General features: G+C 38.9%; 1 protein-coding gene across 2 annotated transcripts in view; it reads left to right on the plus strand.

Annotated features, from left to right (window-relative positions):
• The window catches only part of fndc3ba (fibronectin type III domain containing 3Ba), a 72665-nt gene that overhangs the window by 22081 nt on the left and 29899 nt on the right, over nucleotides 1-20685 (plus strand). For both annotated transcript variants that reach the window (XM_087779363.1, XM_087779364.1), the window contains exons 4-7: nucleotides 12801-12877; nucleotides 14609-14840; nucleotides 15482-15650; nucleotides 15795-15925. In XM_087779363.1, coding sequence (XP_087635489.1) covers nucleotides 12801-12877; nucleotides 14609-14840; nucleotides 15482-15650; nucleotides 15795-15925 — 609 coding nt within the window. The remainder of the gene's footprint in view (nucleotides 1-12800; nucleotides 12878-14608; nucleotides 14841-15481; nucleotides 15651-15794; nucleotides 15926-20685) is intronic.

Raw genomic sequence — 20685 nt, forward strand, 5'->3', positions numbered from 1 at the left:
CACAGATCTACGTTTGTGCAAGATTGTGTTCGTGTGCGAGACGCACGGAGATTACAGGGACCGCAGGGCACAGCCGAGAAAAACTGTGTTTTATATAAAGTAACCTCTGTTTAGCTCTGGTGCTGTGGTTCATGCACGCACACACTCACCCACGCGCACCTTTCTGATTGCAAGAATTGACTTCAAGAAGTTTCTCTGGTTGCCCTGATTTTTCGACAAAAAAAAGGCTAACCTGGAGCAAAAGACACAAACTGTCAAGTGCTGGATTGAAGTGCAGCTCATTAGCCGAGCCGACTCCGAATGCTATTAGTTGGAATTTGCTCTTTTATGTGCAGGCGAACTAGAATTATATGACGCCTTAGAAAATTCCATAACCCCAGGGGCCATGTGCTTATTTCAGACACTCACAATTGTTTTCTCACATTGAGGGATTAGTCTTAATTGTGTGTTGTTTTTTTTTTGTAATCGTTTATTAAGTCTGTCATTCCCTGTTGTATCCAAGCCTGTGTTTTGTTTGAGCACCAAAACAAATGTTACAAAACATTGACCCAAGGGTCACCCTAACCATGCTTCCAAAACATCTTTCACCATCTCACCAGCATGTAGACCCCTCTCCCAAACTCCCCTTCCCCCCCCTGTCTTCTGCACTCCCTCCCCCAACTAAGACCATTCCCCTGAGCTTTCCCACACTCACATCAAAGGACAAGACTCTAGAGGGTGTGTTAGAGCACCCTGCTCTGGAATGTGTGCGTGTGCACGTGCGTGTGTGTGTGTGTTTTACTGTCTTGTTTGGTCTTTGTTGCACTTTATGGGCAATGATGAGGTGGAGGAGGGGCCTGATCAGGAAGTGGCGTCCAGACGGGGTGCATGTGACGTCAGGAGGGATGCTGGCTGGAAACGTCTGTGTTGCTTTGTTGGTAACAAATCTACGTGTGTGTGTCACTAACTTTTAATGTTGTTTGCAGACGCACACTTCATAGATGGATGGATGGAGAAATGGATGGATGTCAACTCAAAAATAATTATGAGGGTGTTTATTGGTTATTAAAAGTCTCAAAATGTTTTTAAAAATCCACTAGATTCTCATCAACAGTCTTGAATATGATACAGAGGTTCTTCAAATTGTCTGCACACCATGATGTGACACAGGAGGAATTACTTTGACGAATAATATAATATAATGTATAAGATAGATGGCACACGGAAAACTTTTATGCCCATTTTTTAACCCTTCAGCTTCTGCAGGAACACTTGTGAATTCAGGAACATTTGGCAACCAGGCATCTCACAGAAACAAATCAAAAATTGTGTTCCGGTCTCTTAAAAAGTCTGTAAAAAGGGTTTACTTGTTCAAAACCCTGATTATACAAAATATAATTCTAATCCAAAGTGATTACAATGTTTGATTGTATCTGTTGGTGAATTGTACTATAATACTCAGTCTTTGATACATTCATATTAGTTATACTATAGTAGTTTGTACATGCCAATATTTGAGCTACGATTCTTCAATTTAGTTAATCTACAGTTGATTAAAAAAATACATAGATTTTAAATCTTTTTAGGAAAAGAGGGGGAAGCTATAATATGTTTATAACGTTATATTTATTGTACTCATTTTCCTCCCGATCATGAAATTGAATGGATGAGTTGTGTTTGTTTATATAAAATACTCAAGTAAAACTGTTCATCTGGATTATTGCCCGTTTCTTTTCCCAGACAGGCCTTGCCAACAAATTATGACAAATAAAGTAAGAATATTGGCTTGTCTAGAAAATGTTAAAGAAAGTATTAAATATCTATAAATGAAATAATACTGCACAGTTTCTTTACTCACAAAGTATAGTATCTACTACTATATTGTTAAGAGAACCCTTCACACCCAGATAGAAAACAAAAAATAATATTTGACTTTGAAAGTTACATAAATATTAACATAAAAAAGTTATACTATTGAGAAGTCTGCTTAAGAGGAGTAGGAGATATGTTTTGAAGGAACTATGAAAATGAGAGAACCTCACTACTGTGGCTGTTATTAGTTATAAGAGGAAGACCATGGTAGTTCTACACCAGCAAGAAATGGTTTCGAGAACCCCCTGCTATCAACTATGCTCTCTGGATCATCTTATCATCTGACCTTTGACTGATCAATAGGTGATATCCACTGTACATCATCACAGCAACCACTCACTATTGTGAGTTGTAACCTAAAACGTGTATTTTGTCACTATATTTTGGGGTAATTGTATTGCCTCATGGCAGTTACTGCTTCCTATATTTACAAATATTTCAAACCAAAAGTTTTTTTTTGATAGTTGTGTTGACTGCTCTTTCCCTGTATGTGTTTGTGTATATAAGTGTCTTGTATGGAAATAATGTGTGCCATCAGACTTATATATATATTTACAGCATCAAAATCAAACTTTTAATTTGAAAATCTATTTATTAATTCTAGCACTGTTTTTTGTCCATTTCGTTTTTCCAATGCATCTATAAATTTAATGTAAGTAAGTAATTTTTATTTGTATAGCGCTTTTCCAGACCAGGGTCACAAAGCGCTTAAACAATCAAAACAATATTCAATAAAGTATATATTTTAAAGATCAAGATAAAACTGATAACACAACAGGAGTTCCAGAAAATCAAGGACAAGCCGGAAAATGTAATGTTAAAAAAAAGAAAAAGAAATTCGATGTAAAAATTTCAGTGTTAACTTTCGGACAACCAATCGATCCTACTGGTGCTTGTGTCAGTCATTTAACTTTATTCGTGTTGGCACCATCACCAATGTTGGACTTTGTCAACACTAAATCTATTACACTGAATGTATTTATTTTCCATATCATTTTGACATTGAAATGTCTTTTTATATTTCTTTTTTTAATGAACAAATTCAAAGTGTACATTTTTTTAGATGAAATAAAACAACAATATTAGATTTTTTTTTTAAATAACCAAAGTCTGTTTTTGATGCCGTAAATATTTTGTGACATTAACAGTCTTGTACAGATGAAGTGAAAGTGTCAGGTTTTTGTTTTCTCTGTGGAATTTATTTCTATGACCAACTGCTGTTCGTGTCTTTGTTTCAGTTAAATATCTTGGATACAAAATAAAATTATGGAGGGAAGAATAGCGGGAATTATTCCCCCAAAAGTTCAACAAATAATGTTTCAGTCATTTTCTTAAACCAATTATAATAAAGAGATGCAAAAACACTTAAAAACCATGTGGTTGGTCCTTAAATGAGAAAAACAACCAACTCACAAACTTTCTTTTTGAATAAAGTCCAGTATGACGCAGGCCCACTACATGTCTAATGCTGCTTAAGAGCTAAACAAAGACTTATTATAGAGCTTTAAAAAACAATTTATACACACACTCATGCTTTGACTGTAAGTCTTTAAACCATGCACACGTTCTTAAAGAGTACTGTGCTTGACTATTTCAGTTACATTGAGGAAAAAGTAGGAGACACAACCACACAATTGCATGTTCTTACTGTCAAGAATTATGTAACAGGTATATTACAAATAAATGGTTTGAAAGTTTGCTCCTTTAAATGAAGTTCACCTCAAATATCTTTAGATGATCAACTGGTTTTAAGTGTTTTTTCTGCGACATCAATTGGATGTGGGCTCCTGGTCACCATGGGAACGGCCTCTCACTCCAGGTGGTGTGTAAAGGAATGTGGTGCCTCTGGGCACAATTCTTTTTTTTCCTTTTGTGTTTGTCTTACCTGCAGTTTCCAGCGTTTTTCTATTCCACTCAATGAAGGACAGATAAAGGAGGAGTTAATTTGTCCCTGAGATGCCAAGAGTCTGACTTCAGGCTGTTTGTGTGTGTGTTGGGTTGAGGTGGAGTGCGCCCGATTGTTGTTTCATGCCCTGCCCTGGGCTCACTTGTAAACCCGATGCCCTCACATAGCAGGGCACCAAGAAAGGCAGAGGAAGAACAGGGGAGACACAGGAAGTAGAGTGAAAATAAAAGGGTAAAATAAGAGGTAAAAAGAAGTACTGAGGGGATATAAAAAGAGATAAATAAGAGAATCAGACGCTGCTTGTCTGGTCGTGTCTGATGCCGCATGCCTTCCCGGGCGAGGCCACTTCCTCTCTGAAATGACCCCGGCCACCCCTGTGCTGTGGAGCTTGCCAGCTCTGGGGGAAAAAAAAGAAAAGCTGGATCCAAACTTCATGCAACATACCGGTGTAAAGATTTCAGCTGAAGAAAAGAAGATTTCGAACAACTGCTAAAGTCCTTCTATGTGAGAAAGTGTTTGTGAACAGCAGCTGTGAAGAGTAGCCCTCGCAGAATTTTCCAGAGGGAGACAGTTTTTTTTTTGCAGGGAACATTCTTGGCTCCATTGAAGCCCAGGGTACAGCTGGAGCACTTCACCCTCCTCCACCCTCGTTCCCTTCTTCTTCCCCGGTCTTTCGACCTCCTTCACTTCCTCCCATTCCTAAATGTCTCGCCACTCTTTAACCTGTTGCAGCCGTTCGTTTATCTGCGTCACTTGCTTAAAAAGTTACCGCTTCAGCTGGACGTGCAGAACGAGCCAGAACACTTCCAGGCCTGAACTATTCAAATCCAAAACCTGGATCAATCCCTCCAGTTCAAATCTTCAAAACCAGCGATGGCTAAATCAGTTTCAGGTGCTTGTGTTTGCTCCATGTTGTCTGTTTGTTTCTCACAGACCCTTAGCTTTCCTTCACATCCGGCATCATGTGATGAGAAAACATTTTGGGAATAATGGTTCAGACTGTGACTCACGCTCTGTGAATGCAGCGATTAAAAGAAGAGGATAAGAAGCACAGCTGGTTACCATAGTGCCAGTAACTTCATGACTTAGACCAATATTTCTGTTACAAGTATAGTTTCATCAACAATACTCCTGGTATCTGGAGTAAATGGATTTCTAACACACCTTAATTCAGAGTAATGAAATATCATTTTCCTTACTTGTAAGTCCCTGATGTCCAGTGTCTATTCTACTGTCCCAAAAAGATTTTTAATGTTGAATGTGTGATAAATATTGATAAGTAAATGATGCCTACATTTTAGGGTACTGTAATGATTACATAACCTAGCGTGGTTGACTAAGAAGTTGCAGGTTCAATCCCTGTTCTCGGTGTAATGTCGTTGTGTCTATGAGCAAGACACTTGACCTGGTGAGCTAGCACGGTGCGTTGCAGCCTACTCCTACCAGTGTTAAGAAAATCGTTGTAAGTCACTTTGAAGGAAGGGGCGAGCGGGAATCCTAAAATAAAATAAAGAAACATTGTTAAACTTCCTATCGAGTTCTTTTTCTCCAAATTTCATAAATAACGAATACAATCCAAAACTAGGGGCTTCTTTTGGGCAATGTTGTGCCATTTAGTAACTTTAGAATTTTTTTTATTTTTTTTTGCACAATTTCGAGCGTTTCTGAGCGAGAAATGGATCGTTTAATATCATTCATTTATTGACACCTCAGAGTTGGTTATTGAATTAATATTTGCTTTACATTGTAATCATATTAAATATCTGTTCTAGATAGATACTACAAAAAACTATTTAAAAAAACAGTTATTATCAGATTCTTCCAACAAGCAGCACTCTACTAACCGTCTGCTGTCCGACTCATAAATATTGCTTAAGTAAATGTAAAGTATTGTATTTTGATTATTTATTAATTTGTGCGTCATTTTATGGAAATATGTCTCTTATATTTTAAATTTATGGTACTTTATGGATCTCTTTTTACTTCATTCCTATTTTCTGCCAATGTGGATCTGAACTCTGTACCAATTTTAATCAACAACTTAAATTGCTTAATTTCGTATTCTTTAGTTCAATGTTCCTTTCGTCCCATGTAAGTGGAAAGCAAAGAAGAGCGAAGGAAATGATTAAACTCCAGCTCTGTTTACACACTGACAGCTGTTGCGCTTCGTTTCTCTCACTCTCTCTCTCAGCCTGTGGACATGAATACTTTATTACAGAATGGTAACAATGAGTCATAGACGCCGGGATTGTGTACATTTGCATGATTGTGCATGTAAGTGTTCCATGTTACTGAAAGGGCAAGTGGGATAACCGTGGTTGCAGTCAAAAACGATTGTTGGAAAGTAGTTTGAAAAAAAAAAAGTACCGACGGTGTATTTATCTTGGATTTAAGTCTGTGAAAGAGTTTGGACGCCGCTTCTGCCGGCGTGACCCTGATACCTTTCAACGTGAACTGCACCAATGTCAGAACGTTCCACACACAGGTGTGTTTGTGTGCGGTGGGATTGTTTATGCGAGGATGAGACACCCCGGGTCAGAGCAGCTTGTCTGTTGAAGTGCCTTCATCAACATCTGCGAGCGGCTGCAAAGGTGTGTTGGTGCTTGTTAGTGATTAAAGGAACAAAAGCATGACTGAGCTCAGTGTCCCTCCAGACATTACGTTGCTCTCCTCCGGAGCAGACTCTCCAAAGTAGGTCGGCCGACAGAACCCCTCCCTCTGAGGACTGAAGAGCAAATGGCTTGACTCTGTGGGTGTAGGTCACTTGCCCTCAAGTACCTTTCTGTGAGAATATCATTGATCAATTTGAGTGTTTGAAGTATATTGTCATTTTTTTAAGATAAATGTTCACAAAGCTTTACCTTTTAAAGATTTTATTTTCTTGTAGGTACAATAAATTGAGTTTTGTTTTATATGAAATGGCCAAATGCCGTAGTGCGGACAAATTTGCAAAATAAATGTTGTTCCCAAATTATATAAGGGGTGAACTACATTGCAGGTGAGGTTGACCAGCAGAAACCTTTCAAAGTGTAATAATTAACAACTTAACATTTAACAAGTGATTCTATCAATAAACCCACACAAATACTGAGTCAATTATCTCAAAGTCCAATATCTCAAAGTCTAAAAACCATAGCGTTTACCGAACTGGGGAATAAAACTGGAAACAAACCTGGAGAATGAAAGAAGAAAAAAAAGACCTAGAGGTCAAAACAATCACAAATATACTACAAAAAAACTAAGCACTTGGGCAGAAATTACAAGGAGTCCAATAAGAATATAATCCAAACCAGTTCTAGGAATTCTTTGATCTGGCACACGGGTCTGGACTCGGGTGGTTGAAGTAGGTGAGGGTTCTTGAATGATGATGAGGTACAGTCATTAGTAAACTTAGTATTAGTTAAAAAAAGAGAGAATAGGAAGTGAAAGTACAAAAATATAAAAGTGAAACCTAAAGGAAATATCGTCATTTGATATTGGCATTTCAAATGACTATAGCTTCTTGTACTCTTTAATTTAAAATATATTTTTATACAATATATGTAACCTAGTTAATTAATAGGATCAGTTTTGGTTTTTAATGGTTTTATTATTGTTCACTGCGGGATAGTGGGAAATGTTTTCTCGGTTTCCTTCGTATGTCTGGTACATGTAAAGGAATAATAATTATTCTTTTTTATTTTCATTTAAATTCAATTTCATGTCAGATGGAAAGATTAATATATAAACCAATCAAAATCCACATCAGGGCGTGACTGGCCGATATCAACTCAAGCACAAAAAGACCAACAGCTAAAAAACAAAAACTGGATTTTTACAAAAAGGTAATGTTAATAAACTGTAAAGTCAGATGTGATGTTGTTCACCTCCATTTGCGATGGTGGTTCTGCCAAGTGCGTTGGGCGAGTTTGTAAATATGCCAGTAATACGGCCTTAACTCATTTCTAGAATATAAACTAAATGGTTTGATAGAATTGATGGTCACTAATGTTTTGAGAGTACCTTTATTTTTAAATAAATGTTATTAAATGATTACATTGGTACATTGATTTGACCAGAAACATTTAAAAAGAACAATATTAAAATGTTTAAGTGTTATCCTACGTTGTGTATAAAAGTTATTGTCTTATCTCTGACACATCCGGACACATAATGCAAAGTTTTAAATGGTGACTCAAACGCACAGCTTTTTATTTATTTTAATTTTTTTTAAATTTTTCAATTATTTGTTTTGACGCTTGTGTGTAAATGTACATGGCTATAGAGCGAGCCACCGTGGGAGTGCGTTACTCCTGGAGCTGTGAGGGCAGATAACCCTGGTGAAGCTTGCATAACTTCCAAGCAATGCCACGTCCCAAATGACACACACACACACACACACACACACACACACACTCTCAGGACCACAAATGCCAGAATATTTTAATCGGATGTCTGTATCAATAATCTCCTGATATAAGGACTTTGAATTAGCTTCAGTAGTTTTTATTTTTCTACTGACTTGTTTGGGTTCTCTCTTCACGGACAGGGGTGGGGGTTCCGTATGTAGGTCAGCACACAAACAGACTCCTTTGGTCTGATACCAACAGCACACACATACACGTGTTCCCAAGAGGGTCTGTGTTTCCTTTCAATCTGGGAACCACATGTGCCAGACTGATCGACATTAAGAGAGTCGTTTCTGTTTAGAGGCTGAACACGGCGAAGATTTCTCTCGACCAATCACACAGCGGCGCGGGATCAATATCACCCAGCAGCCATTGGGGTTAGGAGTGAGCTTTTCGGGACAAATGAGCGAGAATGTATGAGATCAGGGCTCTCTCCGCAGTGTGTGTTGTTATTCAGGGGCCCAGTCACAGCTGTCTCTGACAGCTGCATCATGGGAAACATCTGACTAAAGGTTGCATCACCTCCTCTGTTTGTGTATTTGAATGTATGTTCAAGCAGCTGGACAAAATCACTATCTCCAGTGATGGACCGTCCTCTGTGTGCGTTGGACACAACGTTATGAGTGACTGTGCGTGTGTGCGGTTCTTCGGTGATAAAGTTAATGTTAGGAAAGAACAAAAGAGAGGTGCACATGCATGTGATTAAATGTACTTCACCAAAGAGCACATTCTTTTTTTTAATGTGGTTCAACTTGTCGTATAAAAGTCAGTTATTTTCCATCCATGCTAATCTAACATTTGGGCGGTTTATGTCCAGCTTTGATGATTTGAGTCATCTCTTATCCTGTTTTTCCATTGGCTTTAGATGTCTATCGTTCAAATCGAAAGGTGGTGGCTTTTCTTAGCCATAACCTCGGTTCTCAGATGGGGATCCAAAGACCCCGAGCTAGAGGTCATAACAAAGTTATCTCAAGACACAGTTTAAGTAAGACTTTATTGGAGAGAAGAAAAACGGATCCCAGCAACTGAACAATGAGTGAATCACAGTGCGGCAGTGTTGAGGAAAAACCTCCTTTTAGAAAGCAGAAACCTTGAGCAGAACCAGACTCGGTGTTGACGGCCTCCTGCTGCGACTGATGGGAGGGTGGATGGTTATGGATGACATATGGATGGAAAAAGGGTAACTCCAAGTCCCGCTCAACAGGGATAAGATATAATTATGGATTCAAATTTACTGTAATTACTGTGTCATGTACAGTCATAAATGTCACTTTTCCTATTTCTACATCATTGTATTTGCTACAGCTGCATCAAAGTATTTTGAATGTCTTCCATTTCTTTTCAATAACAGATGAATAATTTTCCTTGTCATGTCTTTTATATAATATTACCATTAATAATTATTGTTACGTGCCTGTGATCTTACAAAACCCTTAATTTATTTATTTTTTTAAATATAAATATGGCAAAAACCTCTATTTACATGTACATTTGTGCATTTTACATTTGTTAATTTAATTACCCACGTTTCCGGCCCATGATCCACTACTTTTTCACACGTTTTGAATCCTTATACAATGATTTGGCGGCTAAATATGAATTTCTATGGGTTAATGGCCTCCAGTTCTCAAGCAGGAGGTTCAGGAGGGAGACGGACATGTAGGAGAGATAATGTTAGATAATGTGTCCTGAAGACGATGATCGTTTATGGAACAAGAGGCACCATCGTCTGGATGACTCTGCCGTTAAACAGTAGTTTGATTTTGTGTACATTTGTGCGCCATGAACGCACCCTCATGATGGACAAAGAGAAATACATATGATGCAGCATTGAAGTTAAGGGTAGTGGATCTGACTGTTGAAGAAGGAAATAAATATGCTGCATGTCATTTCTGCATCAATTATTTGAAGGTGAGAAGTAAGAGACGGCAGCGTAAAGAGCTAAATCCATGCAAAAAGGACAGAAAATTAAAGAAAATGGCCCCAACATGACACCAACGTTCCCAGTAGGCTGGTTATTTTTGTACCTAAATGTTTAACTACCATCTTTCAAGCATTTCATGGAGTGGAAAAAATGCATCTATTTCATTTTAATTTTAATTGTTAATATCTCTCATTACAAAATGAGCACCTGCACCTGTGGCCTTTGTATTCACCCTTTATTTTTTATTTCCATATTATGTTATAAAGTATATAATGCAATAAATACATTAATAATAATAATAAATATTAATAATAATAATAATTAATAATAAATAAAGGCAATAAAGTTTTACCTTATGTTGGTGCCATTATATTCAGGTGCTCTCTACAGTATAGTGTATAAATTACGGTACTCTAGTTCTTTTATTGTCAGGGTATGGTTCACAGTATTGTACCTTCTACTTTAATTTAGAACTAACATGGTATTTTCTGATTCTGAAGACCTTTTTCTTGATCTTGTTTTTGGGATGAGTTTGGATCCACTGTCTTTTATTGGTCACTGTATATAAGCAACTTTGGAGTGAGCAGTGATGTCATAGCATATACAGGATATGACCTCATAACTAACCTCTGACCTGACCTCGGAGGCAGTCGGAAGTAGAAGGAGCAACAGATGGAACAGGAGAAGGGGGCGGATCAGGATCAGGAGGGTTTGTTAGTCCGGCTGTCTGGAATTCCTGCAGGATTATGCAGAGGAAGTCCTGACTCCACTTGTGCTGCTTAGTGCAGAGAAGGAAGTTGCCCTAATGTGTACTGTAAACCACATACAAGAACGCACAACACTTTAACACACATCTGCTTTTCTCAATGGCAGTCTCAGAGCGAGGGAGAAAGAAGGGAGAGGGGGAAAGAGATTATGTGTGTGTTCACCAGACAAAGAGTGTCTTGTATTTAAGGGAGGAGCTGTGGGTATTTGGCCTTTTGGGTCCAGTCCTGGGGGCCAGGGTTGGGTACGTGGTAGGCGCGCATATACGCGTGTGTGTGTGTGTGTGTGTGTGTGTGTGTGCGCGCACATGCAGAGGAATGCTTCTGTTTGGTGAGTGAAGAACCCAGAAGAAGGTGAGAGTGACCAAACACAAGTGTGTGTCTGTATTTGTAGGCTTGAGGGAAACGGTGCATTTGTCAAATAGTGTGTGTGGTGAGTAGAGAGGAAAAAAAATGAATAAATTAATTGTGGAGTTTTGTGTGTTCTTCAGTGTATTTGTTTATACTCAGTGTATTTGTTTATATATTATTAATCACGGTCATAAGCTCACCACACACTTTTCTATGACAACCAGTATAGAGAATATATTTACGAAAATGTAGAGTGACAACAAAAAAAGCTTAGTTTCATGCGTGTGTGTGTGTGTGAAGCCATTTTTGTATAACCGGTTATATTGAATTTATTCAAAGTGTGTTTTCATACAATCTAAAGGTCAACGTCGTACTGTATATGTTTTTGTACCATTAATGGTAAATCCCCACTTAATGTTGAGCAGTTTCCTGAATTCTTGACATTTGACTTGTGCCAAGATGGAAAGACATGGAAGCTTTTGAGGCGAGGAAGCCCATCTGTGCGTGCACGTTTGATTTATTCTAGGGGGCCTGCTCCTGTCCCAGTGGTTACCCAATGACTTTACCAGCCACAGACCTCCTTCATTGTGGGCTGAGGGGAGAGATTTTCTCCAGGAAGATATGGATAATGGAAAAGTCAACATCATTTTCAATCTGCTAATTCTATTATATTTGTGCGTGGAACGATCACTGGCTGCTAAAGTGTTAAAAAGGTATTTCATAGTTTTCTAATCGATGATGGTTATTTTAAAATAAGTAATTTTTTAAGTATTTATCTTCAAAAAAAAATAGCAATCATTTCCCCTCATATTTGCACTTGACAAGGAGACTTGGATGGTTTGAGTTTAAACAACATTTTATCTATACCAGAAACATTAACATTTTATAGCATCCGGGCTTCAGTATAATTATTTCTATAATTTAGTGTAAGAAACATGTTTTTTTTTTCCAGACCAATCAAAATCATCAGGGTAATTTTTGTTGCATTATTCAAAATTGCTAATAAAGTTCTCTGACAGAAGAAGATGCATTATGAATAAAAACATTTTTTTTCTAAAATACTGGGATTTAATTCTCACTTTGATTAAAGTTTTCTTTTACCAGGAATCGGTTTATATACTATATATATATATATTTATATATATATACAGTATATATTTATATATATATACAGTATATTTATATATAAACCGGAACAGTAATGGATTGTTGTTGCTTCTGGTCAGTTTCTTTTTAGATGCACCGTCTAAAATGTTATTAAATGTCATTGAAATTAGTTACTATGTGTCTGTTACTTGTATTAAGCGTGTGTCTTATATTATACTACTACTACTACTAAAATCTTCCTGAATATACTCGCTTCTGTCCCCCACCTATCTCTGCAAAGTTTGTGCAATTCTGGGTTTTCCAGTGAGTTTAATGTGTAATTCCAGAAAAACGGCTGTTAGCAATTTTGGGGGAGAAAGAACGTTCCGCATTCGTCTCTCACACAATCAGTGTGTGTGTGTGTGTGTGTGGCCATGTTTGTGTCTCTGCATGTGTTGATTGATCGAGGTTAATGAGTAGTGACTTTGATTGAAGCACTTTAAATAAATAAATATTGTTCTTCATTCCAGGTCCTGCTGAGGTCCCCATGATGTCCCCAAATGGGTCAATACCTCCCATCCACGTGCCCCCAGGATACATCTCACAGGTTAGTCGACTGTTTATTTAGTCGGTACTAGAATTTTTCTTATTTTTCTTAAATACTTTTGACATGAAGGTGGATATTATAATGAAAGCTTTACTCTTGGAAAAAAAAACAAGATTTAATTACATTCCCTGGAAGTCTGTGACAAGGGTCATATGTTTTTTTTTTCATTTTATTGATGGACATCCTGGAAAAGGGTGAGGTCGACCGGTCCAAAGTAGCAGTAAACAGTAGATGATATTTGATGGACATCAGTAAGTCAACATGGTGGTGAGGATTCATCAGGCTTATCTGCCTATTACAAACGACAAAAAAAAGCACCCAGAGGGAACTTTTTGAATGCATCTGCGTATCAAGTGTCGTCCAGCCAATGGATGTTGGGTCATTGCCTCAGTGCTAGTGTGTGTTTGTGTAAGTGTGGGTGTACGTGTTCGTAGGGCCCGGTCCAAGTCAGAGCGGGAAGCACTGTCATTCTTATGTAAACAAGCCTGATATAGGTGGCAGCCACTGAGAGAGCTGAAGGACTGGTTTGTTTGTCTGTGTTTTGCTCCTCATTGCGTCCCCAACTAGCCTGTTTTCAACAAAACAAAGAACTAATGAAATCCTAAGATATTCAGAGTGTCACAGATGTTTCTGGCAGTTATGACGTCAGTGTCATTCCCGTTTATACCATTAGAATGTTCTAAACAATTGACACTGATTTTACAAATATATTCTCTAGACGGAAGCAAGTTGTAACCTCACAAAGTCAAATTAAGAAGGAAGTTTGATTGAAATCTGAGCTCAAACATAAGGCATGTGTTTCCTTGTTTACAAGAAAGCTGTGTTGGGGTTTGTAGGATGCTCCCTCACTGGGGCTTCTTTGTTGTTAACTGTTTTTCTGTTTAGCACTTGAGCGAGTGACGGGAGCAGAGCAGGCGCTTTTCTCCCCCTCTTCTTTGTGAACCCTCTTTTTTTCTTAACTGTTTTTACTTTTATTATACAGTCTTTGTCCGTTTACAGTTTTTACTTCTTCAGTCTATGTGTCGCACTTCCAATGTTGGATGATTTTTGCAAGGCTGTGTTGTTATTGTCATTTATGTTGATGACCAGCTGATGACTTCCTCCCAGCAGGGGGTGCAGAGAGTGTGTGTTTGCTCTATAGCCGGAATGCAGCCCCATGAAAGTGTGTGAATACTCCGAGTGTGTGCGGGGCCCTACTTCATGAATATGAATACTTATGGAAGGAAGGAATTCATGTGAATTTGAGCCAATTCAGCAAAGTCTTAATTTTCATGGCATGTCTGTTCAGTTTTAGAACTAAAGGCAGATTTACTTTTGACTTCACGCTCATAAACTAATTTTATTCATTGTACATTTTTACCAGTTTTATTATTTAAATGCTTTAAAAGCATTATCTGAGTGAATGACAAAAAAGTGAATGCAATGTGAGTCTAAAAACGAATGATTCACTTTCTATAGAGATTGTATATGTAGAATATCTGATTAAGTATTGAATGTTTTATTGACTTTTTGAGTTTAAAACATGCTTTCTACTGTTAATATGAACAATAGCAAGGGGTGGATATGACATTAGCGAGTTACAATCCATATATGGTTTTTGAAAATGCATACCAGATATGACTAAAGAGTCGAGCTCTAAATTAGGAAAAACGCCTGCTGGAAAATGTTGCTCGTATCACCGTAGAAAAAACTTTCCTGCACTCATTCCTTTCTCTCCTCTGTGTGTCACAGGTCCTTGAGGACACCACGGGGGTCCGTCGAGTGGTGGTGACGCCTCAGTCTCCAGAGTGCTATCCCCCATCATACTCCCCAGCTCTCTCGCCCACACACCACCTCCCCCCTTACATACCTCACCCTAATTTCATCCCGAACTCTCACTGTTTTTACCCGCCCGTCAGCCCCGGTGAGCTGCCACATCACCAGTACTACCAGCCCCACCTTCCACCCATGTATGGCGATCCAGGTACGAAAGATGCCAAAAGAGCTGATTTAAATCGAGAAGTCTGTATGCAAGAACAATAGCTGGTGATAGTATTCGAATTGGGACCCAAATAGGATCATTACCTAATGTTGGTCCTATAGGAGTATTTGTAATGAAGTTCTGGGTCAGGGGAATTTGAGACCCTGTGCACGCTGCAAAAGAAAACAATTTAATCTACCATCGTTATACTATTAAATGCAAACATTAAGAACAATTGCTCGAATGCAATCTGCTGCTGTGGTGGAGAAGTCAAGCCCCCCCCATGTTTTCAACCAAACCCATGTTTATAAGATAGTCTACACCCAAGTATTTGAAAATGATGCCATAGGTGAATTCCTAATTGCTTTTGCATGCATATTAATTGCACCTTAAACAACCACTTATTTTAGCACATTTATTGCTTCTTTTGACATCAGATGCATACCTGAAATCACAAAAGGGACAGATGATCAATGAATATAACTTTTTTACAAATGAAGAAATAAAAATGAACACTATTATAATCCTGAAATAATAATCTATTATTCATATTAACAAATGAAAATCAATAAACATTGTCGTCTTTATGACGTTGATCAACCTTCTCTTTTAAGAGTCGAAACATTTTTTTTTTCCCTTTACAGAAATCATTCCAGTGTATGGCATGTCGAACTTCTTAGGTAGCGAAGAGTCGTATGGAAAGCCACAGCCCAAAAAGATAAAGGAACAAAGACTAGAGCGACAGAACCGACTCAACTCTCCTCCAAACACAATCTACAAGAGCAGTCTGGGGTCCGCACACAACGGATACAGGTGAACACACAGACGCTAAAACACAAACATGTTTTTGCTGGACCTTGTCATGGATTGTTGGTGGGAAAAAAAACGGTGTCTTTGTAATTGTTACCCTTCTGATTGTTCGATGGGTGATAACATTTCTATATTATTGTCATGCAGCAACAAATCACATACGCCATCACTTGGGTCAGGGGGTTTGGGAGGAGGAGTCGGCAGTCCAGGAGGAAAGAAACCGGAGAAGCGACTCCGTAGTAGCCCTCGCAACGGTGAATCGGAGACGCACACACCAGGTACGTTGGATGGAGACCTGCAGTGTATTTGATTTGTGGTTGGATGGAAGGTTTGATACATACTCCAAATACACCCTCTTTGTTTCCAAATACCCTCAATCTCCAAAGTGTCCCTTTCTCAGCCCCAGTAAAGCTTCAGTGTCCCTCACCATTCCAGATATAGCTGTCATTTGCTCTCACAAACCTAAAAGAAGAAGGGATGAATGCATCCTTGGAGAAGTGAAGGGATAGAGGAGGGACAGGGATTTGGGTAGGTAGGTAGCGAAAAGGGGAGGGGAGTGTGGCGTAGTCAGGGTAACCACATAGCTGACCCTTTCCAAGAGCGCTATCATTTTACCTTTCGCTACAATACAGGCCTTGTTGGTGAAGGCTGAGCCACAAGGGGATGTAGGGGGTGGGGGGGGGGGGGGTTGAAGCTGCATACCTGTAGAGTCTTGATGGAGATGAAGGAAACCTTTGAGACACCACAGCTCAGCATTATCACACATACACACACACACACACACACACACACACACACGCACACGCACACACAACACAGGATCGCTTGTCTCTGGTAATTCATGAAATATCTTGACGCTCGTCTGTGATGATGATTTGACTTTGTACTGGTTACAAATGGACACTAGGGAGGTGGTGTGGACATCATGCCCTTGCTGAACCTTTCATAGCATTTACTCTTCACACACAGTTTACTTTCACATTAAATATTTGGTCTAGTCCTCGTACCAAAGTCAGGAAAAGTTAAGAACTAAAAATACACACGGATCCCTGGACAGAACTGTGGATCCGTTGCAGTCGGACTAACGGAAAGATTTTTGGTAATATTCTGCAGCATGTGTCTTGGATAGTTTTTCATAGATTTCGGTTAAAAAATACATTTAACATGCAAATATTCAATGCGTTGTAATGAACCTTTCGGCCACTAGACGACAACAGTCATTATTTCCTCTGTAACTAAAGGAAATAAATGTCGCATGACCCTGAAAATGACTGAGGATGAGAGGATACAGTTGATTTCAGCAGCTTTTAAGCTGATGTTTGTACATATTTTGGTTTAAAAAAAAAAAAAAAAGAGAAAATGAAAGCAGTGACAACTTCATCGAGAGTCATGTGGTCTGTAAATCCTGCCTGATTCAAGTATTCGGACAATACTACAAATATATACTACTTCCTACAGTATAACTACATACAGTATATATCATTGTTCTTGTATTGTGAAACGTAACGTATCACCAGATTCTTGCCAAAACGCACACCTATTAAACAGGTTACATAACTCTCTAGGTTTGTGTTGAGCATTTAGTTGTTATAGTGAAAAAAAAGTGTAAGAATTGATGTATAAACCTGGTCTAGGGCTCGTCACTTTCCTTTCCTTGCTATTTAGCACAAGTTGTGTAACTCTAACTAGATGTGTTTATTGTATTGATTAAAACTAAGAGTCGTACATGTTGAGACTCCGGCATTTGTGTGCCGTTTGTGTTTTAATTGTCTCTGTGATATATTGTATAAGGACATATAAAAGGCCAGAAATCTATAGTTCACGTTATAATCTGGTGTCTTATTTACTAATCCTTGTCGTGCTTACTCACCTTCATCTGGTTTAAGGTGGTACACAGTGTTAAAAGGTCTGTAATCTGAGTATGACTGATCATTTTGGCCTTATATTCAGAATACAAACGATTTAAAATGTGTTCTTCATGTTGGTAGTCTGTATTTGCTTATCAAATTTCAAATTTGTGTTAACTTTAACTCTACGTGTTTGATCTATGGTCTCTTCTTAAGGACAAGCAAATGTAGTGGCCATATTTGATGTGGCACTGGCAGCAGGATAGGATTGGTTAAACACGATTTTGGTCAAATAATTAACGTTTAATGTTTTAACTGTGTGTGTTTCATATGCTGACCTCAGAGTGCAACCTTTTTTTGTGATCATAATATTATTTGACTTAAGACAAAGAAGCCCAAACCCTGTATGAAAATAGTCTGAACGTCTTTGCCTGTGAACCACACATCGAGAGGGAGCTTGTTTGTGTGCAGTGTAGAGGAGAAACTTCATGAACACACACCCTTTCTTACTGCAAGGATTTGCATGTTTTTAAAAACCATATTCCCCTCCATGGTTGACGTATGACGACTCGTCTGCTGGTCTGTCTGAGCTGGTCTACCTGGGTCTCAGTACTGCGCTGGAGATCAGGCTGTCTTGGCAAGATGCATGTAAACTCATAACCAAACATCATGTGACTGGTCTTCCAGTACAGTGAACACAGCACGGGGGTGAACGGGATCAGCAGGTACCGCCCGGGCGGAAAATGAGAGGAAGGACATGCAATATTCCGGGTAGAAATGAAGGTGGAGAAGTCGCACTTCAACATTTTGTGGAAGAAAAAATATGGACGGATGACGTGAGAGAACAAACACTCGACAAACATTTCATCGGGCACCAACTCGGTTCAAGCATAGCATGCACGGGTAGACGGCCGTGAGCGTGGAAGTCTATGCTTTGCCCTCGATGGCCTTTCTCCGTGTGCCAGCAAGCCAGCAGGCTGACTTGGCGAGCCTGGTGTCTGTTCCGCAGTGAGGCCAGCTCTACTGGCTGTTTCTTATTGAACTGTGCCACTATTTGAGAAGAAACAGATGTGAGCCCTTGCCCTGGCTGCTCCTCTACCCTGGTTTCACATCAGCACAGATCCCGGCTTCTCCCTCAATGCAACTAGGCAACCCGGATTCTCTATCTGTTCTTATAACAAGATGGGCTAGAAGTCAATTCAAGCACATGATTTATACGTGTTAGAACGTTGAGAACCTGTGACCTGGAGGGACGCTCATCCTGCAGATTAACTTCAAGAACCGTATGACGACACTGCTTCCTTGTTTTGATGTAAATCGCCATGGTAATAATCTCAGCCCCCCTCCTCTTTTTCCAAGCCGAGACTCCTTCCCACAAACCCAAATACGGCCATGTTTGTAGGGCAACATGGTGGTCAGTGAGGTGGAAGAGGGAGAGAGGAGATTTGAAGTGTTGAAGGAAATGACAGAGATAACGTGAAGGAGAGAAATACTTTCAAGTTAGAAAATGTTGAAGCTTTAAGAAGGTGTTGCCTACATGCTCTTTAATTTCTCACAGTCTGTGACGGTTGCATCCCTTTCTTTTGAATACGTGTTAAATTATATAGTGCTTTTCCCACTCCGAGGGTACTGCCAACAACAATCAAACAAAATTGTATGATGCTTTGATGATGGACAAGAGGAAAAGCAAAACAATACATCTGTTGTTAGTCGCAAAAATGGAAGAAAGGGGTCAATAAATAGAATCGGTTTTCAGGGACTGAAAGTCATGCTATAGAATTCATTCGCAGACTGTTTTAAGCTTCAACTGTATTGATGTCTAGAAGAGTTACATGGACGCTAGTTTAAGTCAAGGTTATTAAAAAACAACAACTTGTAAACTAGTGAAAATGCGTAAAACTAGATTTATTTGCACCGTTTTATCTGTAGGTCGGTCAATGATTATGATGCCAACATGATACCGGTCCATAGTGCAAAAAACGTTGGGGACCTTAGATTATCATGTATTCCACACATGATGAAATCCTCAGATCCTCAAATAAAGCAAGTGAAATGTAGTTGTTATTATAATTCATCTAACATTCCTCTTGGTTCTCCTTTAATTCAACAATATTTTTATATTTTTAACTATAAGTATTTAATCATAACTGTTATCTCAACATACATTACAATGTTAACACTATATAAGATAAAAGAAAACGAGTCCCAGCCAATCATAATGACCAACAGTGTCGAAGAAAAACTTTCTTTTTAATAGGCAGAAACCTCGAGCAGAACCAGACTCAGCGAACTTCTGCTGTGTCTAGCTCGAAAGGGAGAAAAAGGGGTAATAAAAAAAAGAATGAGAGGGATGGGAGAGAGGAGATAAAAGTGTAGAGCAGATTTACAGTTGTCATCAAGAAAGTGTAAATGCTTTAGATAAAGATATGACACAGAAGTTAGCGAAATTGACCTCCACCTACGAAATACAATAAGCAGTACAGTAAAAAATGTGTATAAATGTGGAAATTGAATGTTAAGGGTCTTTCCAAAAAAAACATCAGGCTCACTGTGAAGCAGATAAAACCAGTAAGAGAAGAAACTTGGCATAAATGTACACAAATTCAATTCAATAAATATGTATGAAATCTAAATGACTGCATTTTCACCTCCTAACTGGGGATGAAGGTGTCATCAGGCTTCATTTTTTCCCCCGAAAAGATTCAGATGTTTATGCGTTGAGCTCCCTATCCCGCCGCGTCGAGCCGACTGCAGTCAGTCTCAAGACTTTTTGGGCTGAGCAGGGTTGGATGGGGTCAGGAATCTGAGAAGAGCGCGACTTCAATAATCCTTCACTGCCTGGCTAGCGTCGCTGCTCACTGGACTAGACACTTGCATCGACACACATGCATACCACACGCTCGTTCTGCCGCAGAGAGTGAAGCTGTTTTTTATCTTCATTTAGAGTCTATTATTGAGCATATTTCGTCATTATGTTTTGAATTGTGCTGATACATACTAGTGCCGGTTTGTCTGACCAGCTTTAATCCTACTTTCTAAACACTCTTGAGGCCATGAGAACCGAATCTTCACCATGTCAACCACAATTTCAAGCATGTCGCAACAACGCCTGCACTCAGTGTGTGTGTGTGTGTGTGTGTGAGAGCGCGTGTGCTTGCGTGTGTGTTGCCCAGCTGTTGAACAGATGGAAT

This window comes from Callionymus lyra, chromosome 18, assembly GCF_982586985.1.
Source record: "Callionymus lyra chromosome 18, fCalLyr1.hap1.1, whole genome shotgun sequence".
Taxonomy (NCBI): Eukaryota; Metazoa; Chordata; class Actinopteri; order Syngnathiformes; family Callionymidae; genus Callionymus; species Callionymus lyra.